This window comes from Mustela erminea, chromosome 20 (assembly GCF_009829155.1).
Source record: "Mustela erminea isolate mMusErm1 chromosome 20, mMusErm1.Pri, whole genome shotgun sequence".
Taxonomy (NCBI): Eukaryota; Metazoa; Chordata; class Mammalia; order Carnivora; family Mustelidae; genus Mustela; species Mustela erminea.
Window position 1 is genome coordinate 25,303,033 of NC_045633.1, and position 17,124 is coordinate 25,320,156.

Here is a 17,124-nt window from a genome sequence, read left to right on the forward strand (position 1 = left end):
CCAGACTTGATCAAAATTCAGAACTTCTGCTCTTCAAAAGCCACGGCTCACAAAATGAGAAGGGCAGCTACAGACTAGGGGAAATATGCTTGCAAAACAGAAATCCGATAAAAGACCTGTATCCAAAATATGTAACCAACTCTCAAAACTCAACCATAAGAAAACAACCCAACAAAAACGGAGAAGAGAGCTGAGCAAACACTTCACCAAAGATAACTTAACTTCCGGCAGCCAGAAGGCACACAAGATGCTCACGCCACCAGCGATCAGGGAAATGCTAGTGAAAAACCACAAGAACAAACAGTTTACTCCAAGTCAATTATACCTCAAAAAAGGTGCCTTTTAAAACCACACACACAGCAAGACATAACTACATTCCCGAGAGTGGCCAAAATTTTAAAAACTGACAATACCAAGTGTGGACAGATACACAGAGCATACGGAGCCCTCACATACTGCTGGCAGGAACGTGCACTGGGGCGGCCACTTTCAAGACAGCTTAGCAGCTTCTTAAAAAAGTAAACACACACTTACCATGTGGTCCACCGAAGTCCTGAGAATTTACCCAAGAGAAATGAAAACAGAAAGCCTTGCACACACATATTCACAGCATGCTCATTCTAGCCCCAAACTGGAAACACCCCAAATGTTCGCAATCTGGTGAACGGAGGACCGAATGCGTGCTAAGTACAGTGGAGTGTTACTCGGCCACAAAAAGGAAAAAACTCGGGAGGAGGCTGAGCTGGGTTACCGAGACAGGACAAGGGGATCTCGGCCTCCCATTAACTTACCATGGGCCTCAGGGGAGTCACGGAACTTCTCTGGGTCTGCCTTTCCTCTCAACTCCTTTAGCCCTGAAGTCGGTTGGTTTATAACCCCAGCTGGCTGACAACTTAAGTGTTCAGTAGTCACTAAGTAGAAAACAAAACAATGGCAGAGGGGAATTTCTGCTGGAAAAACAATTTAGGCTCCCAGGGAGCTGCCTATAAAGATTAGCATCCCCTCACCCCCACCAGTTTAACAAAAAAGTCTACTGCCAGACCCGTAATATTTCTTAAGCAAAATACCACTGGAATGAAGTATTTTGGCTCTGAGCAAATTCTCAAGGCCATAAAGTTCACAACCTCATTCGATGGTTTTATAAAGTGCTTGTTGGCTTGATGCCCGTAGCTCCTATCCCATTTTCGAGATTACATAGGAAGGAAAAAAAATGGTCCATATGGAGTAGCTACTTCCCTTCCAGATAAGCAACACTCTGAGCACTCTGAGTATGGAAATGCGGAGCCCGGGCCACGTCTAGCCCCGCTGTCACCAGCCACGTCCTTGCAGGGCCCGTGAAAACACAGGGGCACGTAAGGAACTTGGGACCCCAACAGCTTATGCACAGCACATGACATTCTGAAAGAAGAAGTCACCATGCCCTCCAGACTTCAGGAATGCACTGTCATTCCCAATGTGGGACGGTCTGCTCGTCAAATCTGAGGTCTTTCTCCCAAGCACATCACCCACATTTACAGTGTGAGAGCAGATGCCAGAAAGGAGTTGGGTATATTCCTTATACGGTGCCAGGCACTGCTGCCGAAGCACGTGGCTGAGCAGCCCACTGACTGGCACTCCCCGCCCAGTTACCCTAAAGGGCCAGGGCAGGCAACGCTGCAGCTCCCTGTCCTGGTCTTCCTCGGGTGCTCCAAAAGGTAGCCAGACGCAGGAAACCCAACTGTGAGTCTTTTCTCTATCCCAGCTGGCCAGGTGACCAAGCAAGTACCAGCCTCTCTAGTTGACTCATACATGAAGTCAGGACCACAGCCACACCTGGGCCTGGGGCACCCCAGGGCTGTCCCGTGAGAACTCTGGTGCTCTGCAAACACAGGGGTTCTCACCTGAGAAATGAAGGGAGAAGGCCCCTACTCACCGCCAGCCACCCTTCCTGTCTCCGGACAGCTCAGGTCGTGGGCACCGCAGCAGCGACTCCCACGTGCTGGTCAAGGCATGTAGCAGCTTGACTGGCCTCAGGGGACAGACGCGGGAGGCCATTTCCCAGGCATGTGGCTCAGCGTCTGGGACAGAAACTAAACCATGGAGGATCTCCTCAGCAGGGCTGGGTAGACCTGCAGGAGCAATACCACGACCTCCTGCCCTTTCCTGTGCCAGCTGATAATAGGGTCGCAGCCCCTCTGAATACACCTGCTGTCTAAGATTTAATCTTCACAACCCTCTCAGTGGAAGGGGACCAGCAACTTAAAGGTCTGACTGACCAGTCCCAAAGCCCAGGCTCACAGGACAGTTTCAAGAAGCCAGGAAATGGATGGAGACTCTGTGGTCCAGGACATCATACTTGGAAGAAAGATGGAAGAAGACAGGCCTGTGGACTCCATGCCAGACCCCTGGGTCATCCACCCAGCACAACAGTGGGAGAAGGCGTAGCGCCTGCTGGGTGTAGGACATACTAAGGCCGTAGGTCCTTAGTAAAGTCTGTGGCCAGCCAGCCAGAACCAGTTACCAAGCACCAAGGAAGGCAGCAGGAGGGCTCTGCCCTATCCCAGGACATCACACACACCCTCTTCTCTGAGATGCAGACCCGCATGGGCCTTGGCAGGTTAATGGGCTAGTGAGCCACGCAAATGAAGGAGTGGAACGGGAGGTTCGGGGTGTCTGGGGCTGTACAGATGGCTTTCTACGTTCCAGAGTGCATGAAAGTCAGAGATGAGCCCACTGGGTGTGCCAAGGTCCCCTGATCCCAGTGGGAAGTCTGGCTCTGAGGAAGCTGCCCCCAGGGGCCACAAGGGCGAGCACTGAGGAAACGTCAGCTCTCCTGGCACAGGCTCAGGGCGCCTGTGCTGTGGGAAGTGGCCACACAGGGTCCCATAGGCCTATCTAGACGGACAGTCCCGGGAGGACAACACAGTGGTCCAAGTGGGGACAGAGGCTTCTCTGTTCTTCATGTGGATTCCAGAGGTTGATCCTGGAGCCAGGGCAGTGGGGGGACAGCACAGTACTTTTCCATGAGCTCCCAGGGTAATAGGATGTGCTCTCCAGGCCCGGTCCACCCACTCTCCTTAAGATTAGGTGCAGCGGTCAATGTTCTCTCTTTAGAAAACTGCCTGACATTGCTTTTCCATATTCCCATGAGAACCACAGAGTAAAGAAATACTTTTATTAGGATAGCCCAAGGTGTGTCCTCCCAGAGAAGTCTCCACTTCCCTGGGAGACTGACAGTATAAGAAGGGATCTTCGGGACACAAGCCTGCAAGCACAGCACCTCACTGGGAGACGCACTTAAAAATCCTCCCAGGGCCTGGAAACACGCTTGGCTGCAGCTCTTTGGGGCAAACAAGCACCAGCTTGCCTGAAGGCAGAGGGGCTGCGACCCCTGCTGGTCAGTCCCGGTTTTGCAATCACTCTCCTCCGCAGGCCACAGGTGGGTTTCAAAGCCCACTTCCTGCTCCTCCGCTTCCTCCACTCCTCCACTCCTGGGCCAGCCTGCCCCTGAGCCTCAACACCCAGGGACAGAAAAGGAAGCAAAAGTGCACGTGCCTCTACCAGGAACCTCCTCCACTATGTTACAAACCAAACAAAAATCTAATCACCAGAAGAGAAACCGGAAGCTCCTCTTCTGTTTGGAATATATGTAAGTACAAAATATATGAGAACATATATGGAATATATAGAAGTACAATCAACATGCACTTTAATAACAAAAAACAATCACATACAAAAAAAAAAAAAAAAAAAAAAAAGACCTGAACTTAACAGAGAGTATCACCTTGCATCTTACGCAGAAATTCTAACCCATACTGGCGTCTACCATAAACCCACACTGTCTGTGGGTCCCGCCAGCAAGCAGAGATCAAGAAAGGAAAGCTGGAAGTTCTGTGACAAAATTAAAACTCACCAAGGTGATAGTATGGGGTTTATTTTATATTTTAAAGATTTATTTTTTTTATGTGTGAGACAGAGAGAGCAAGTGTGTATGTGTACAACTTGGGCGGGGGCAGAGGGGAGGGAGCAGGACAATCTCAGGCAGAATCTGCACTGAGCACAGAGCCCGATGGGGGGTTTGATCCCAGGACCCTGAGTTCACGACCTGAGCCAAAACCAAGAACCAGATGCTCAACTGACTGAGCTACTCAGGCATGCACCCCTGTATGGGGCTTATTTTAAAGAAATTAAAGGAGTCTAGGGCACCTGGTTGGCTCAGTTGGTTAAGCATCTACCTTCGGCTCAGGTCATGATCCCAGGGTCCTGGGATCAAGTCCTGCATTGGCTCCTGCTCTGCAGGGATCCTGCTTCTCCCTTTGCCTCGCTCCATGTCTCTCATGAATAAATAAATAAAATCTTAGAAAAAAAAAGAAAAGAAAAGAAAAAGAGAAAGAAATTGGAGGAGTCTAGAAGCAGCAGGAAAGTACCCTAGAAAGAGCCCAAGAAAATCATGTGTAACTGCGGCTCTGTAGGAACCGGGGTGGACTGAAGCACCGAGCAGGAGCTTGAGGAGCTCTCCGGACGCCAGCTTCCTTCGGAGAGCTGGAAAGCAGAAGAACAGACCCAGTCAGGGCTCAAGCAGCAGAGGACAGAGACTAACAAGAATTGGCCCCGGGGGCGTCACAGGTTTGTGAAGAGCCCGCACTCAGAGCAAGACGCAGGCACCACTGATGCCAGCCAGGTTCCTGACACCGACGCTGTGTGAACCGCCACACTTCCACACACAGGAGTAGACTGGCCTTGTGATCAGATGAGCTGCCACATTTGGTAGGCTCTCTGCCAAGAGCATGCAGAAAAAGGGTACCCGGAACCAGTGAGGGTCCTGCGCCCTACTCACCCCCACACCTCCCGGGCCCCACAGCCGCAGCTGAGCATCTTCTGAATGAGCTCACAGCGCCTCTCAGAAGTACAGAGATGCCTCAGTGGATGCAGACCTCAAGTGATCTGGACCAACAGTTATCAAAGCGGTCGCACATACCCTGAAGGACACCGAGACTCGCTCGGGCAGCCGCGTGGCAAAGGTGGTCTCAGGAGCGCACTCCCAGGGCCCTAATGCCACTAGCGGTCCTTCCGAACCTGCTCCAAGTAAAGGCTAGAATGGCCCGCAGCCAGGAAGTTGGCTGGTTGTCAGGTTGGCTCTCCTCTCCTCCCCCCTGCACAATGGTCCTTTCCCTGTTTTCTGGAGAAGAAGCCACCTGCTGAGGCGCCGGGTTGAGCATCGGATTCCCACTTGGGTTGGTCATGATCTCAGGGTCGTGAGCTCCTCATGGAGTCTGCTAGGATTCTCTCTTTCCCTCTCCCTCTGCCCCTTCCCGTGCTCATGCTCACATGCACACTCTCGCTCTCTAAATAAATTAAATCTTTTTTTTAAAAAGCCACCTGTCACCTCAATCTTACCAGGGAACACTGCTGAGGGCATAAACACCTGGGGGGCACTAAGCAAGGACAGAATTTGAAATATTGGTGTTGCAGAAGTCAACCCCAACTACCCCAGCAACACATCCTTGACCGAGTCAGGTAGTTTCCAATTTTTTCTTCAAAAGAACTGAAGAAGGATCTAGTCAAGTTGTCATCTAATGGCAGATCTTTAAAAATAAATTTTGATAAAATGTGCCCCAAATCACATTAACCGTCTCCGAGTTTGAGGATTTAAGAATGCTGTTACGACCAAACTTCCATCCTCACTCACTGATGTGAACAAGGCTGTTCAGGGCTTACAGGCAAGCGTGGGAAACAGGACCAACACCCACACTCAGCCTTGTCCCACTCGAGGAACAGGGATGCTCACCCACAGGTGCATGAACAGTGAAAGCTGCCGCATCGCTACTGCCGTCTACCTGCTCAAATTCTACTTTATGTGCAACAATTTGTCAGAACTTATAATATCTTACGCCATTTTGATCATCTGCATGGTAGGAACTGTATAGACCACTCAATAAAGAGAAATGCTAACACTCAGAACATGGTGGTAACTAAACAAATTTAAATGCACATATCTACTTTTGTGGCAGAGTTACGTCATGCTAAACGTGAACACTTTTATGTTATGATCTGAATTCCTGAGTACAGAGTCTCGGGCCACGTTCCATGCATCCCCCGAGGTGTCCCTCCTTGTGCACGCCGCGCTGGCCCACCCGAGAGCACTGCTCGAAGGGCTGCCCTGTCACCGTGCCACCGCCACGGGGCCAAGCCCTTTGCAGCACGGCACCCCAAACGGCGGTCTGCAGATCGGGCGGCTGCTCAAACCTAAACTTTGCTGACCTCTTATTTGTCTTACAGTGGCCGCTAGAAGGCACCAAGTGTGTCCACATGTCCCTTGTTCCATCCTCTGTTCCTCTCGGACAGACACCAGCAATCCAAGCCCCAGCTGCCTCCCCTCCTGGCGAAGAAACGAGGTGAGGCCACCACGACCCCATGTGCACCTACCTCGGGGTGCACTTGCTTGGTCCCCGGCGTGGCTTCGGGTGCCAGCAGGTTCTCTTTTGTCAATGCCTTCTTCAGTTTTTTCTTCTTTTTCTCTGTCACTTCGGTAACTTTTCTCTTCTGTTTTGCCATCCTGCAACAGAGAAGGCAACTTGCTAAATACATGGGAAATAAAAGGTCTCAGGCTCTGGGACATTTTATTAAACAAAGGAGGAAGGGACGCCTGGGTGGCTCAGTTGGTTAAGCAGCTGCCTTCGGCTCAGGTCATGATCCCAGCGTCCTGGGATCGAGTCCCACATCGGGCTCCTTGCTCCGCAGGGAGCCTGCTTCTCCCTCTGACTCTGCCTGCCACTCTGTCTGCCTGTGCTCGCTCTCGCTCGCTCTCTCTCTGACAAATAAATAAATAAAATCTTTAAAAAAAAAAAAAAAACTTTAAAAAAAAAATAAAAAAAAAATAAACAAAGGAGGAAGAGGACTGTCCCACTGCTGAAGGAGGAAGAGGACTGTCCCACTGCTGAAGAAGTACAAAGGTATTTCAGAATATACAGGATATACAAATTAAAGTCAAATCCCCAGTTCTCCTTTCCCATCAGCTGGAGAAGCTGCAGCCTCACAGGCCACAGGTGACCTTCATGTACCCTGCCACTAGGGCATTCAGTCACCAAGGGGTGGAGGGGACCACGATGAGTCTGGGATGGCCTCATTGGATTATGAAAGAAGTATCAACCAGGGCCACACAGAAGGAAGGACACACAATCTGAGAAGCATCTGATTATGTCTACTTTCTCAAGCACAGTAGTATCTAGAACTCCTTGTAGAAGAACAGAAAGAAGGCTGTGAATTCTAAAACCCATTTCATTTGTAGGATTGTGCCGCAGGAGAACCAAGAACTGGATGAAGTACCAGAACCTGGAAGCATGTCAGAGAGGTCACAGTGGACAGCCCTCCACTGAGGGACATTGGCTGCTGCTGGGACCTCTGAGAGGACTCCTCTGAAGGAGGAAGTCTGAGGGAGGATGTCTAGGGGGAGGGGATGTCTGAGGGAAGGATGTCTGAGGGGGGACATCTGAGGACGTCTGAGGGAGGACTTCTGATGGAGGATATCTGTGAGAAAGACATCTGAGGGAAGAGGTCAGAGAGGCGACCTCTGAAGAAGGACCTCCAAGGGAAGGCATCAGAGGAAATTCTGAGGGAGGGACATCTAAAGGAGAGACATCAGAGAGAGGATATTTGAAGGAGGGAGGTCTGAGGGGGGACATCTGAAAGAGGGATGTCTGAGGGAGGAGGTCTGGGAGGGCACAACTGAAGGAGGGACCTCTGAGGAAGGACCTCTGAGGAAGGAATTCTGAGAGAGGGACATCTGAGGGAGGAGATCTGAGGGAGGAGATCTGAAGGAAGGACGTCAGATTAAGGGAGATCTGAAGGAGATGTGTGAGGAAGAGACATCTGAGGGAGACATCTGCAGGGGGAGCATCTAAAGGACTTCGGAGAGAGGACATCTCAGGGAGGCTGTCTGTGGGAAAAACATCTGAGGGAAGAGGTCAGAGAGGGGACCTCTGAGGAAGGACCTCAAAGGAGGGCATCTGAGGGGGCAACTCTTAGGGAGGGACATCAGAGGGAGGACATCTAAAGGAGGGATGTCCGAGGGGGGACATCTGAAGGAAGGACATCTGAAGGAGAGACCTCCACGGAAGGACCTCTGAGGCAGAGCCTCTGAGGGAGGGAGGTCTGAAGGAAGATGTCTGAGGGGAACATCCGAAGGCAGACATCGAAGGGAGCCATCTAATGGGTGGGGAAGTCTTGGGGTGGGGGGGCATTTCTGGGAGAATTTCTGAGGACAGACCTCGGAGTGGTGAACCAGGCTGATTCTTGGAGGGAGCTGTGAGGAACTGAACGAGCTCCTGCTGCTGCAGGCAAGGCCACTGCTGGGTGGCACTGACCGAACAGCAAGAGCAAGAAGCGCCACCACCCGCTGCCCATCCCATCTCACCCCCACCTCCCCACCTGCTCCAGTCGCCCCACTGCCCTCTTTGGGTGGAGCCAAAAAGGAGCTGAAAACAGAAAAGCCCTTTGCAGAGCACCACAATGTGGAGTGTAAAATGTGCTTTTGGAGCTGAGATGGGAACTGAATAACCAGCACCTGCAAACATTTACATACTGCTTTTCATACATGTGGTTTTTAGTAGAAACAACCCAATCACACATTAACAAAGGATTAAATACATAGATCAGAATAAACCAGCAAAATGGAAATCAACTTGATAATTAAAATAAATGAGATAGTGTTACAGATACACAATGGAAAACATAGAACACGATGTTTAGTATCATACAATTTTATTTTTAAGAAAATAATACTGGGACATCTGGGTGGCCCAGTCGGTTAAGCAGCTACCTTTGGCTCAGGTCATGATCCCAGAGTCCTGGGATGGCCCTGCACTGGGCTCCCTGCTCAGTGGGAAGCCTGTTTTTCCCTTTCCCTCTGCCTGCCACTCCTCCTGCTTGTGTTCTCTCTCTCTCCCTCTCTCTTCTGACAATAAATAAAATCTTTAAAAAAATTTTAAAAATATTTAAAAAACAGTAATAGAGGAGGTATATAAGACAAATACACAAAAACATATATACACATACTTATATATACATACATATAAAATGTCTGAAGGATATAAACAAAACATTTACCTTTATTTATATCTGGGGGTGGGGTTACAAGGAACTTTCTATTTATTTAAAGCTTAGTTTTTATTTTCAAGGTTTTATACTTGGAAAAAAAATAAAGATTACTTTTTAATACCAGTCCTTTAAAACTCTACCTACAAGGCCTACACTAAAACTACAGCTTTTATCCTAACAAATTATAAAAACGTATTTCATTTTATTTATCCTAAACTCACTCTCAGTGGCTTCATCCTCCATATTCCAGATTTTACACACACACACACACACACACACACACACACACACAATACATGTATCTATTGCATACTTATGTCTATATTTTTTTAAATTTAATTTTAGACATGCCGTTCAAAGCTGTGTATGTAGGTAAAGAATTCATTTTAGACTCTATCAAAAGATATTAAAAATATAACTCACTCAGCAAATATTTTTTGAGAGCCAGTTCTGTGCCAGGCACTGTGCTAGAGGCTGAGCACAGGGCAAGCGGCATGGCAAATAAGAGTCTTGATTTCATGAAGCTTCCCTTCTAGTGGGAAAGACAGACCTATGTATTTAAGTAAACGAGAAAACACTTTTACATGGGGTTGCCAAGAATATAAAACAGAAGAAAGTGAGCACAGGTGACAGAGAGGCAGCGATACAGTCACAGTGGCAGGAGGCCTCCAGGAGGCCAGTGAAGGACAGAGCATGTAGCACAGGCAGAGCTAGGCGACCAAGAACTGGGTATGTCCTGAGCCTGTCCTCTCACTCTGAACAGATGTTCCGAAATGTAAATTTCCCCCCAAAGCAAAACTGCTTCCACGGAGACATAAGGGGACAACTACATGAAGGTATTAGCTGGTAGAAATAAGCGTGCACACACCGTCACCCAGCAATCCCAGCAATCACACTGCAGGCACGCTCCGCTCCTGTGTTGTCACTTGCCGGTTACTCTGTCACCACCTGCAGGGTGCTGAGCACGGGCCAAGAGCTGCTCTAGGCTAGGCCAGGCTGTCCAAAAGATCCATCCACACACAGTTCACAGGCTTATGGGGGGACGCAAATACAGGATACATGAGAAGATAGTGAGTGCTATCCAAAGGCAAACAGAAGTGGGAAAGCATTCTGGGGTGGGCAACTATAGAGTAATCACAATGTAAAGGGCCTAGAAGCAATGCAGACATGAAAAGTCCAGATTTGGGTTCTAAATAGCATTCTCTATTTTATAAAAGGGGTACAGGTGGGGGGTGCAGAGTTCCTTAAGATTGCTGGTCTGGAGCAAGTAAAGTGTAAGATGAACCTGGGATATCAAGCTGTGCGGAACACCCAGGAAACAGGTGATCATAGGGCCACATCAAAGAGGACACAGCGCCAGCATGGAGGGCTCCCTCTGCCCCATTTGGGGCTGTGACTGATTACAGCACAATGAAAGCGTTTTACTGTTGTAGAATCAGAAAAATTCCAAGCTCCACAGTCTTTAATTAAGCCTTACCAAAAAAAAGTATTCAAAGCCAGAGGCTACAAATTTCAATTAGCAGTGTAATAAGAAATCCTGAAAGAACAAGAGACTGTTGACACAAGGGCTTTGAAATGACAAAGGACTCTGTCAGCCAATTACCTCGTTGGAGAAATAAGGAAAGTTTAGCAAATATTTACATACCAGTTGCCATAAAAGTTAAGTTAAATCTTTATTCATTCTGTAAGTTATCATTCAAAAGTTTAATCACTAAGTCTATTTGCTAAAAAGAGAGAAAGACTTTTCCACATTATAAAAAGGTTTCTTTTAATAGTTCTAAGAGACGGGTGTCTCCTGACTTTGAGACAATCAATGTTTGTTACAGAAAACGACATTTCCTTACATTTACGGTGATTTTCAACAAGGGTGCCAAGACAATTTAATGGGAAAGAACAGACTTTTTAACAAACAGTGCTGGGACACCTGGACTTCCACATGCAAAAGAATGAACTGAGAGCCCTACCTCACACCAAACACAAAAATTAACTCAAAATGGATCAAAAACCTAAATGTAAGAGCTAAAACATAGGAGTAAATCTTGAAGATGGCTGGATAAGGCAACAGACTCAGGTATGACACCAAAAACATAAGAAGCAGAAGAAAGAACATAAATTGTGAACTTCTCAAAATTAGAAAATTTTGTGTTGCAAATGATGTCAGCAAGAATGTACAAAGACAATGTCAAGAATTGGAAAAAAATATTCGCAAGTCATATAACTTAAAAGAGACTTGTGAACACCATGTATGAAGAATTTTTGTATCTCAACAACAACAACAATAACAGAACAGTCCCATTTGAAAATGGACAAAGAACTTGAATACAGATTACCCCACAGCTGACATACAAATGGCCAATGAGGACAAGAAAAGATGCTTAACATCATTCATCGTTAGGGAAATGTAAATCAAATGACTCACTACTTCACAGTCACTAAGTTGGCTATAAGCAAAAAGACAGATAATCATAAATATTGATGATGTGGAAAACTCGGAACCCTTCTTCACTGCTGGTGGGATATAAAATGGTACAGCCACATTGTACCACAGCCTAGTGGACCCTCAAAAAGTTAACTGTGGGGGCGCCTGGGTGGCTCAGTGGGTTAAGCCGCTGCCTTCGGCTCAGGTCATGATCTCAGGGTCCTGGGATCGAGTCCCGCATCGGGCTCTCTGCTCAGCAGGGAGCCTGCTTCCCTCTCTCTCTCTCTCTGTCTGCCTGCCTCTCCATCTACTTGTGATTTCTCTCTGTCAAATAAATAAATAAAATCTTTAAAAAAAAAAAAAAAAAAGTTAACTGTGTTACCATATGACCAACAACTCCACCAAAGAAAATGAACACAACCACATAAAAATTCAAACCTGAATGTTCATAACATTAGTCATAACATTCAAAAGGTGTCAACAACCTGAACGTCCACAACTGATAACCAGATCACAAAATGTGGTACGCCCAGGCAATGGAACATTATTTGGCCAAAAAAGGGGGGGAATGAAGCACTCACTGGATAAATCTTGAAAACATCCTGCTATGTGAGACAGGCCAGTCACAGGATACTACAGATTGTATAATCTCGCTTATATGAAATTTCCACAATGAGTGATTAAAGAGACAGGAAGGTAGCCTGGTGTTCGTTCAGGGTAAGGGGACAGGGGTAGGGAGTGACTGTGAACAGTACTGGGTTTCTTTTGGGAGAAGGAAAATGTTCTGGAATCAGGTTGCGGTGATGGCCACAGAGCCCTGTGAACCACTAAAACACACAAAGAAAGAAAGAAAAACCCTCTAATCTCTCGCAAATGATCTGTAATAAATTAAGCTATATGATGCCCCTGTACCAGTTTTCCTTCTTCCTTTTTTTGCCCTTAGCAGTAGCCCTATTTCAGAGCAGCTGTGAGGGGCACGAGAGCGTGTCCAAGCATCCCAGCACAACCAGAGCCAACAAATACTCCTCAGTGTCCCCCGGAGCTGCCTGACGACTCCAGGAAGGGTACCGAGGAAAGCAGCCGCGGTGAAGCTTCGCTGCCTTCCTCTGAAGCCGGCAGCAGCTCAGTGGCCTGGTGCCCCGACTTCAAAAAGCTTGAGACCTCTCCTTCGTGTTTCTTTTTCCTCACAGGCTTTTCTGCAAAACATCTAGCTGCTCATAAGGCTTCGCCAGCGTTAAGTTCTCCCCTTATCTCGGGGCCGGGAGGAGGGGGCAGGGGTGTCAGGAAAGCTATTCGTAGCAACGGTGGCCGTGAGCATCCACCTTCACCCAGCGCTCACTGCGTGCCAGGCCCTGTGAAAAGTGCTGAGGGCGGCACTCGGGTGAGGAAACCGGGGTGCACCCATCAGTGGGGCGGACCAATAGATGACGCCTAAAACTGGTAAACCCAAGGCACACACTGTGCTCTGGATGTCTGGAAGCGATCCCAGTTTGCAAAGCTGACCGAGGACAATGCTTGCCTCTGAGGCGCGGCCCAGCCCAGCCGTGGGCTGCTGTTCTTTTCATCTCCTGCTACCGCTGCAGGTTTCCAGCTGTATGTATGTATTACTTAGCTAATTGCATAGGTTAAAAATGCCTTTTTTTATATAAACGATTTTTGAAATTCTATTATTCAGGGTTAGCCGGAAAATGATGAAAAGGCCATTATCATGCCTACTGACAGGAGAATAAATTGGCACAGTCCTTTTAAAAGGCAATTTCATAACATTTATCAAGTGCTTTAGCCCGTAATTCCACTTCTAGAACTTATCCTGATGAAATAATCATGGACTGAGATTCAAATATAAGGACGACAATGGCACTGTAAAGGAATGATAACGCCTCTTCAATTAAAAAGCGGAAAACCCCGTAACTATCCAACAATAGGGGACCGGGCAAATGAATGACTCATTCACGCACAGGAGTACGGCTGCCCTGAGCACACCAAGCACTCAGTCACGGCAGGAAGAGCTCCGGGTACGACATAAAGGGAAAAGATGGGCGGAAACCTACATATGTACAATATGATCCTCCTTTTGTAGGAAAAATGATATGTATGTACGAAGAAAAACACTAGAAGGAAATACATTAAAATATTAACATTTTGGGGCACCTGGGAGGCTCTGTCTTTGGGTATCTGCCTTCAGCTCAGGTCATGATCCCAGAATCCTGGGATTGAGCCCCTCATCGGGCTCCCTGCTCAGCAAGAAGCCTACTTCTCCCTCTCCCTGTGCCACTGCTTGTGTCCCCTCTTTCCCTGTGTATCTCTCTCTGTCAAATGAATAAATGAAATCTTAAAAAAAAAAAAATTAACATTTCAGAGAGTCAGAATTACAAGTATGGTTTTCCCCCTTCTACTTTACTGTAATTTCTACAACAAAAGCAGAAACACAACCTTTCTTTTAAAACACCAGCTCAAAAGTCTTCAGGGGAGCAAACAAACCCTTCCACCAACAGAAAGCTGAGGACCCACATCAGACACACAGAGACCAACTAACCATCTGGGCTTGGCTACAGTCACTAGTCAGGAAGTGTCAGTGCCAATGGGCTGAGGCTGCTGGGTCTCCAGGGCTGAAAAGAAACTCCATAGGATCTTTAAAAAATAAATCAGCCTATAGGAAAAGAGTCTTCTTAAATCTGAAATCCCCACCCAGAGGCCCTAATGCCCCCTCTCACCCACAGCATGATACCTCTGATGTGTCCTGTCAGGCAGGCTGCAAGGAAGGGCCCCTGGAGGAGAGTGTGCGCCCTCACAATCCACAACCCTCGAGGAAATCTGTCCGGGGAATCCAGGAGCGGAATCCCAGCTCCTGTGCCGGGACTGGGACTTTGCTCTTGTTCATTCTGATCCAAGACTGGTCTGCATTCTCACTTGCCCACACAGAATAGCCTCTGGATTTTGCTCTCCTGGTACTTACCCTCCCCTCTCCCTCCTCCAAATGCCAAACTTGAAGCCCAGTTACTACAAATGCTCCAAATTTCTCACTCACCAAGCCCCTCTTTGCAGCTCACCACCCCCAGCACCCCAGGGTCCAATAATCCTTCAGCCTCACCAGTGGTCCCACCACATTTCCCCACCCCAGCCACTCACCTGGACAAGCCTCTCCTCTAAAAATGCCAAGGTCTTCTCCCTTCTCTCACAGGACCTTAATTCCTGATTACAGAGGAAATCAAAGCAACTGGAAGGGAGCTTCTGCAAGCTCCCACATCTACCCCTCCACCCTTTTCTCCTGTTACAATGGATCCTGTCATTTTCCAACGGAGGCCAAACCCTCCACTCTGGCGCTGGGTTCCATGCCCTGCCTACGCAGCCACATCACTGAACAATTCCTCTCCTGCTCGGGTCCAGCTTCCCTTCTACTCAACCAAAATTTCCCACTCTCTTGATCTCACATGCTCTTTACCCCGTTTCTGTTTCCTCCTGCTCAAGAGCCACCTACCTGCACTGCATAACCCCTTCCCTCCTGTTCCCTCCCATACCCTTCCACCAGGCTTCCGCCACTCTTCAGCTCTTCTCAAGATCACCAACCATACCATAAGGACAAAGACTGTCTCCATGACCCAACTCTAACCAGGCTCCTCTCTCCACCGGTCCTCAACCTTGGCCCTCAAAGACTTGAATAAAACACTAATACAGTTTCTAACAGCTCAAGGCCCCATCCCTATGATGCCCCTAGCACCCTTAAAAAGTGCCTGCCTGAGAAAAGTCAATGCTGTGACACCCGACGATGGGGCCCCATCGAACAGCTCTGTGGAAGAGTAGGAACCTACCTTTGACAAGTGCCAGTTAGCAAACCCACATGGGTTTCACACAGACCAACACCCCTTCCCCGGCTTTTGTAGTTTTTCACTTCCTAAGTCTACTAAGTGCCGCTCCCCCTTCCCATCCCTATTCCCTCAGTCACCTCTGGAGAAATCCAAGGGGAATTCAGTTCAGGCAGTTCTTATCCTTACTGCAACAGTTATTACTGATTGAAATCCAGCCTTACCTCTTTAACTACAGTAAACTACGGTCCGGCTTGCTCCTCGCAGACATGAAACCTCCTGGCAGATTCTCAGCACTCACCTTATTTGACCTAACAGCAGCATCTGACAGTTGATGCTCACTTCTGTCTCCACATACTTCTTCCCTCTTGGCTCCAGACAGACCCCACTACCACCTGCTTTTCCTCCTATCCCTTCACCTCCCTGGCCCTCGGCACTAAAGGGCTCCAGTCTGTGAGCCCAGTTTCCTCTCTGCCTACATTCATCCGCTAACTGATCTCAGCCTGCTGTGCTGCTCTAAACAGCAACTATCGGCAGGGGACCTGGCCACCTCGAACTTCTCCCGAAACTGCATTAGTACACTGTATCACCCGATACAGTGTAATACACTGGATCACCTACTCCCTCACACACCATCTCAAACACAAGGCATCAACATGGATACTTCTTTTTTTTTTTTTAACATGGATACTTCTGATGGTCCTCCACAAACCCATCTTCCTGTGCATTTGTCCTCTCAACAAACGGCCATCTGGGGAAATCCAGATTCTAGCTCAAGCTAAAAAGACTGTAGTGTCCCACAACTCCAGTGTCCGTTAGCCCCGCTTGCCTGTCTCTAAAGCACGTCCAGAGGGCAGTGACTCCCTTCCACTCCCTGTACCACTACCACCCTCCCATCTGCGTTTCTCAAGAGCCCCCACCCCTGCCCCTCCAGTCCATTTCCAACACAGCCTGCGGAATGCCTCGGAGAATGCCCAAGTCAGGCTCTGCCCGACACCCTCCCAAGGGTCCCACTGTGCTCGGGGAGGAGTCCACGACCTCACCTAGGCCTTCGGATGCACGTGGCTGCCCGACGTCCCCCCTGTCCCCCGCCCTCCGGCCTGTGCTCTCGCCTCAGTGGCTACAGCTGCGCCCGAAGCCCCTTCACCCGCCGTGTCTGCGGACACCGCCGCGGCCCGCTCTCCACGCCCTGCTCTGCCTCATTTCCCTGCAGAAGCCCACCACCACCTTACTTATTAATTCTGTCCCCGCAGAACGCGAGAGTCCCAGGTGGCGTCGTTCCGCCGCGAGCCCTGGCCTGGGGCAGGCGCACGCGCCGGAGCCCACCGCACGATTTAGTCAAGGGGCAGCTTGTGGCGAAGGGAATGACAGGCTCGGGGGGCACAGCCCGGGGCAGCCGGCGGCTCGATCCCCGCGCGCCATCTGCGGGACTCCGCCAGTCCCTCCCGCCAACCGCCCAGTCCCCGCACCCACGTGGAATCCGCCCCGCGACCCCCTGACCCGAGACCAAGCCAACCTCACCTACCTGCGCGTGGCCGCCGCCGCGGGCTTCCGGCAGGCGCACCGCCCTAGTAACACGGTCCCGCCCTCCGGAGCGGCGTCGCCCATTGGCAGAGACCCGCCTCCGTCTGCCCGCCGGCCAATTGCATACGGCGGCCGCGAGGGGGCTGGTCCAAGTGCGGACGCGGGCTGTTGGCGTCATCTCTGGGCGCTGCCTGTTGCCGGGAGCCGCGAGTTGCCTAGCAACGCCCCCTACGCGGGCAGCCGGGGCTAGGGCGCCGCATCCCATTTCTGGTCCGACCCCAGGCGGACCACCCCGAGAGGTCT

The 17,124-nt window shown here is 49.4% G+C and overlaps 1 protein-coding gene across 1 annotated transcript in view; it reads right to left on the reverse strand.

Moving 5' to 3' along the window:
* Nucleotides 1-16,813, reverse strand: part of C20H7orf50 (chromosome 20 C7orf50 homolog) — a 124,520-nt gene extending 107,707 nt beyond the window's left edge. Inside the window, exons 1-2 of the mRNA XM_032328660.1 lie at nucleotides 16,530-16,813; nucleotides 6,406-6,535 (exon numbers count right to left, since the gene is read on the reverse strand). Coding sequence (XP_032184551.1) covers nucleotides 6,406-6,534 — 129 coding nt within the window. The 5' untranslated portion in view covers nucleotide 6,535; nucleotides 16,530-16,813. The remainder of the gene's footprint in view (nucleotides 1-6,405; nucleotides 6,536-16,529) is intronic.
* Nucleotides 16,814-17,124: the final 311 nt, after the last annotated feature.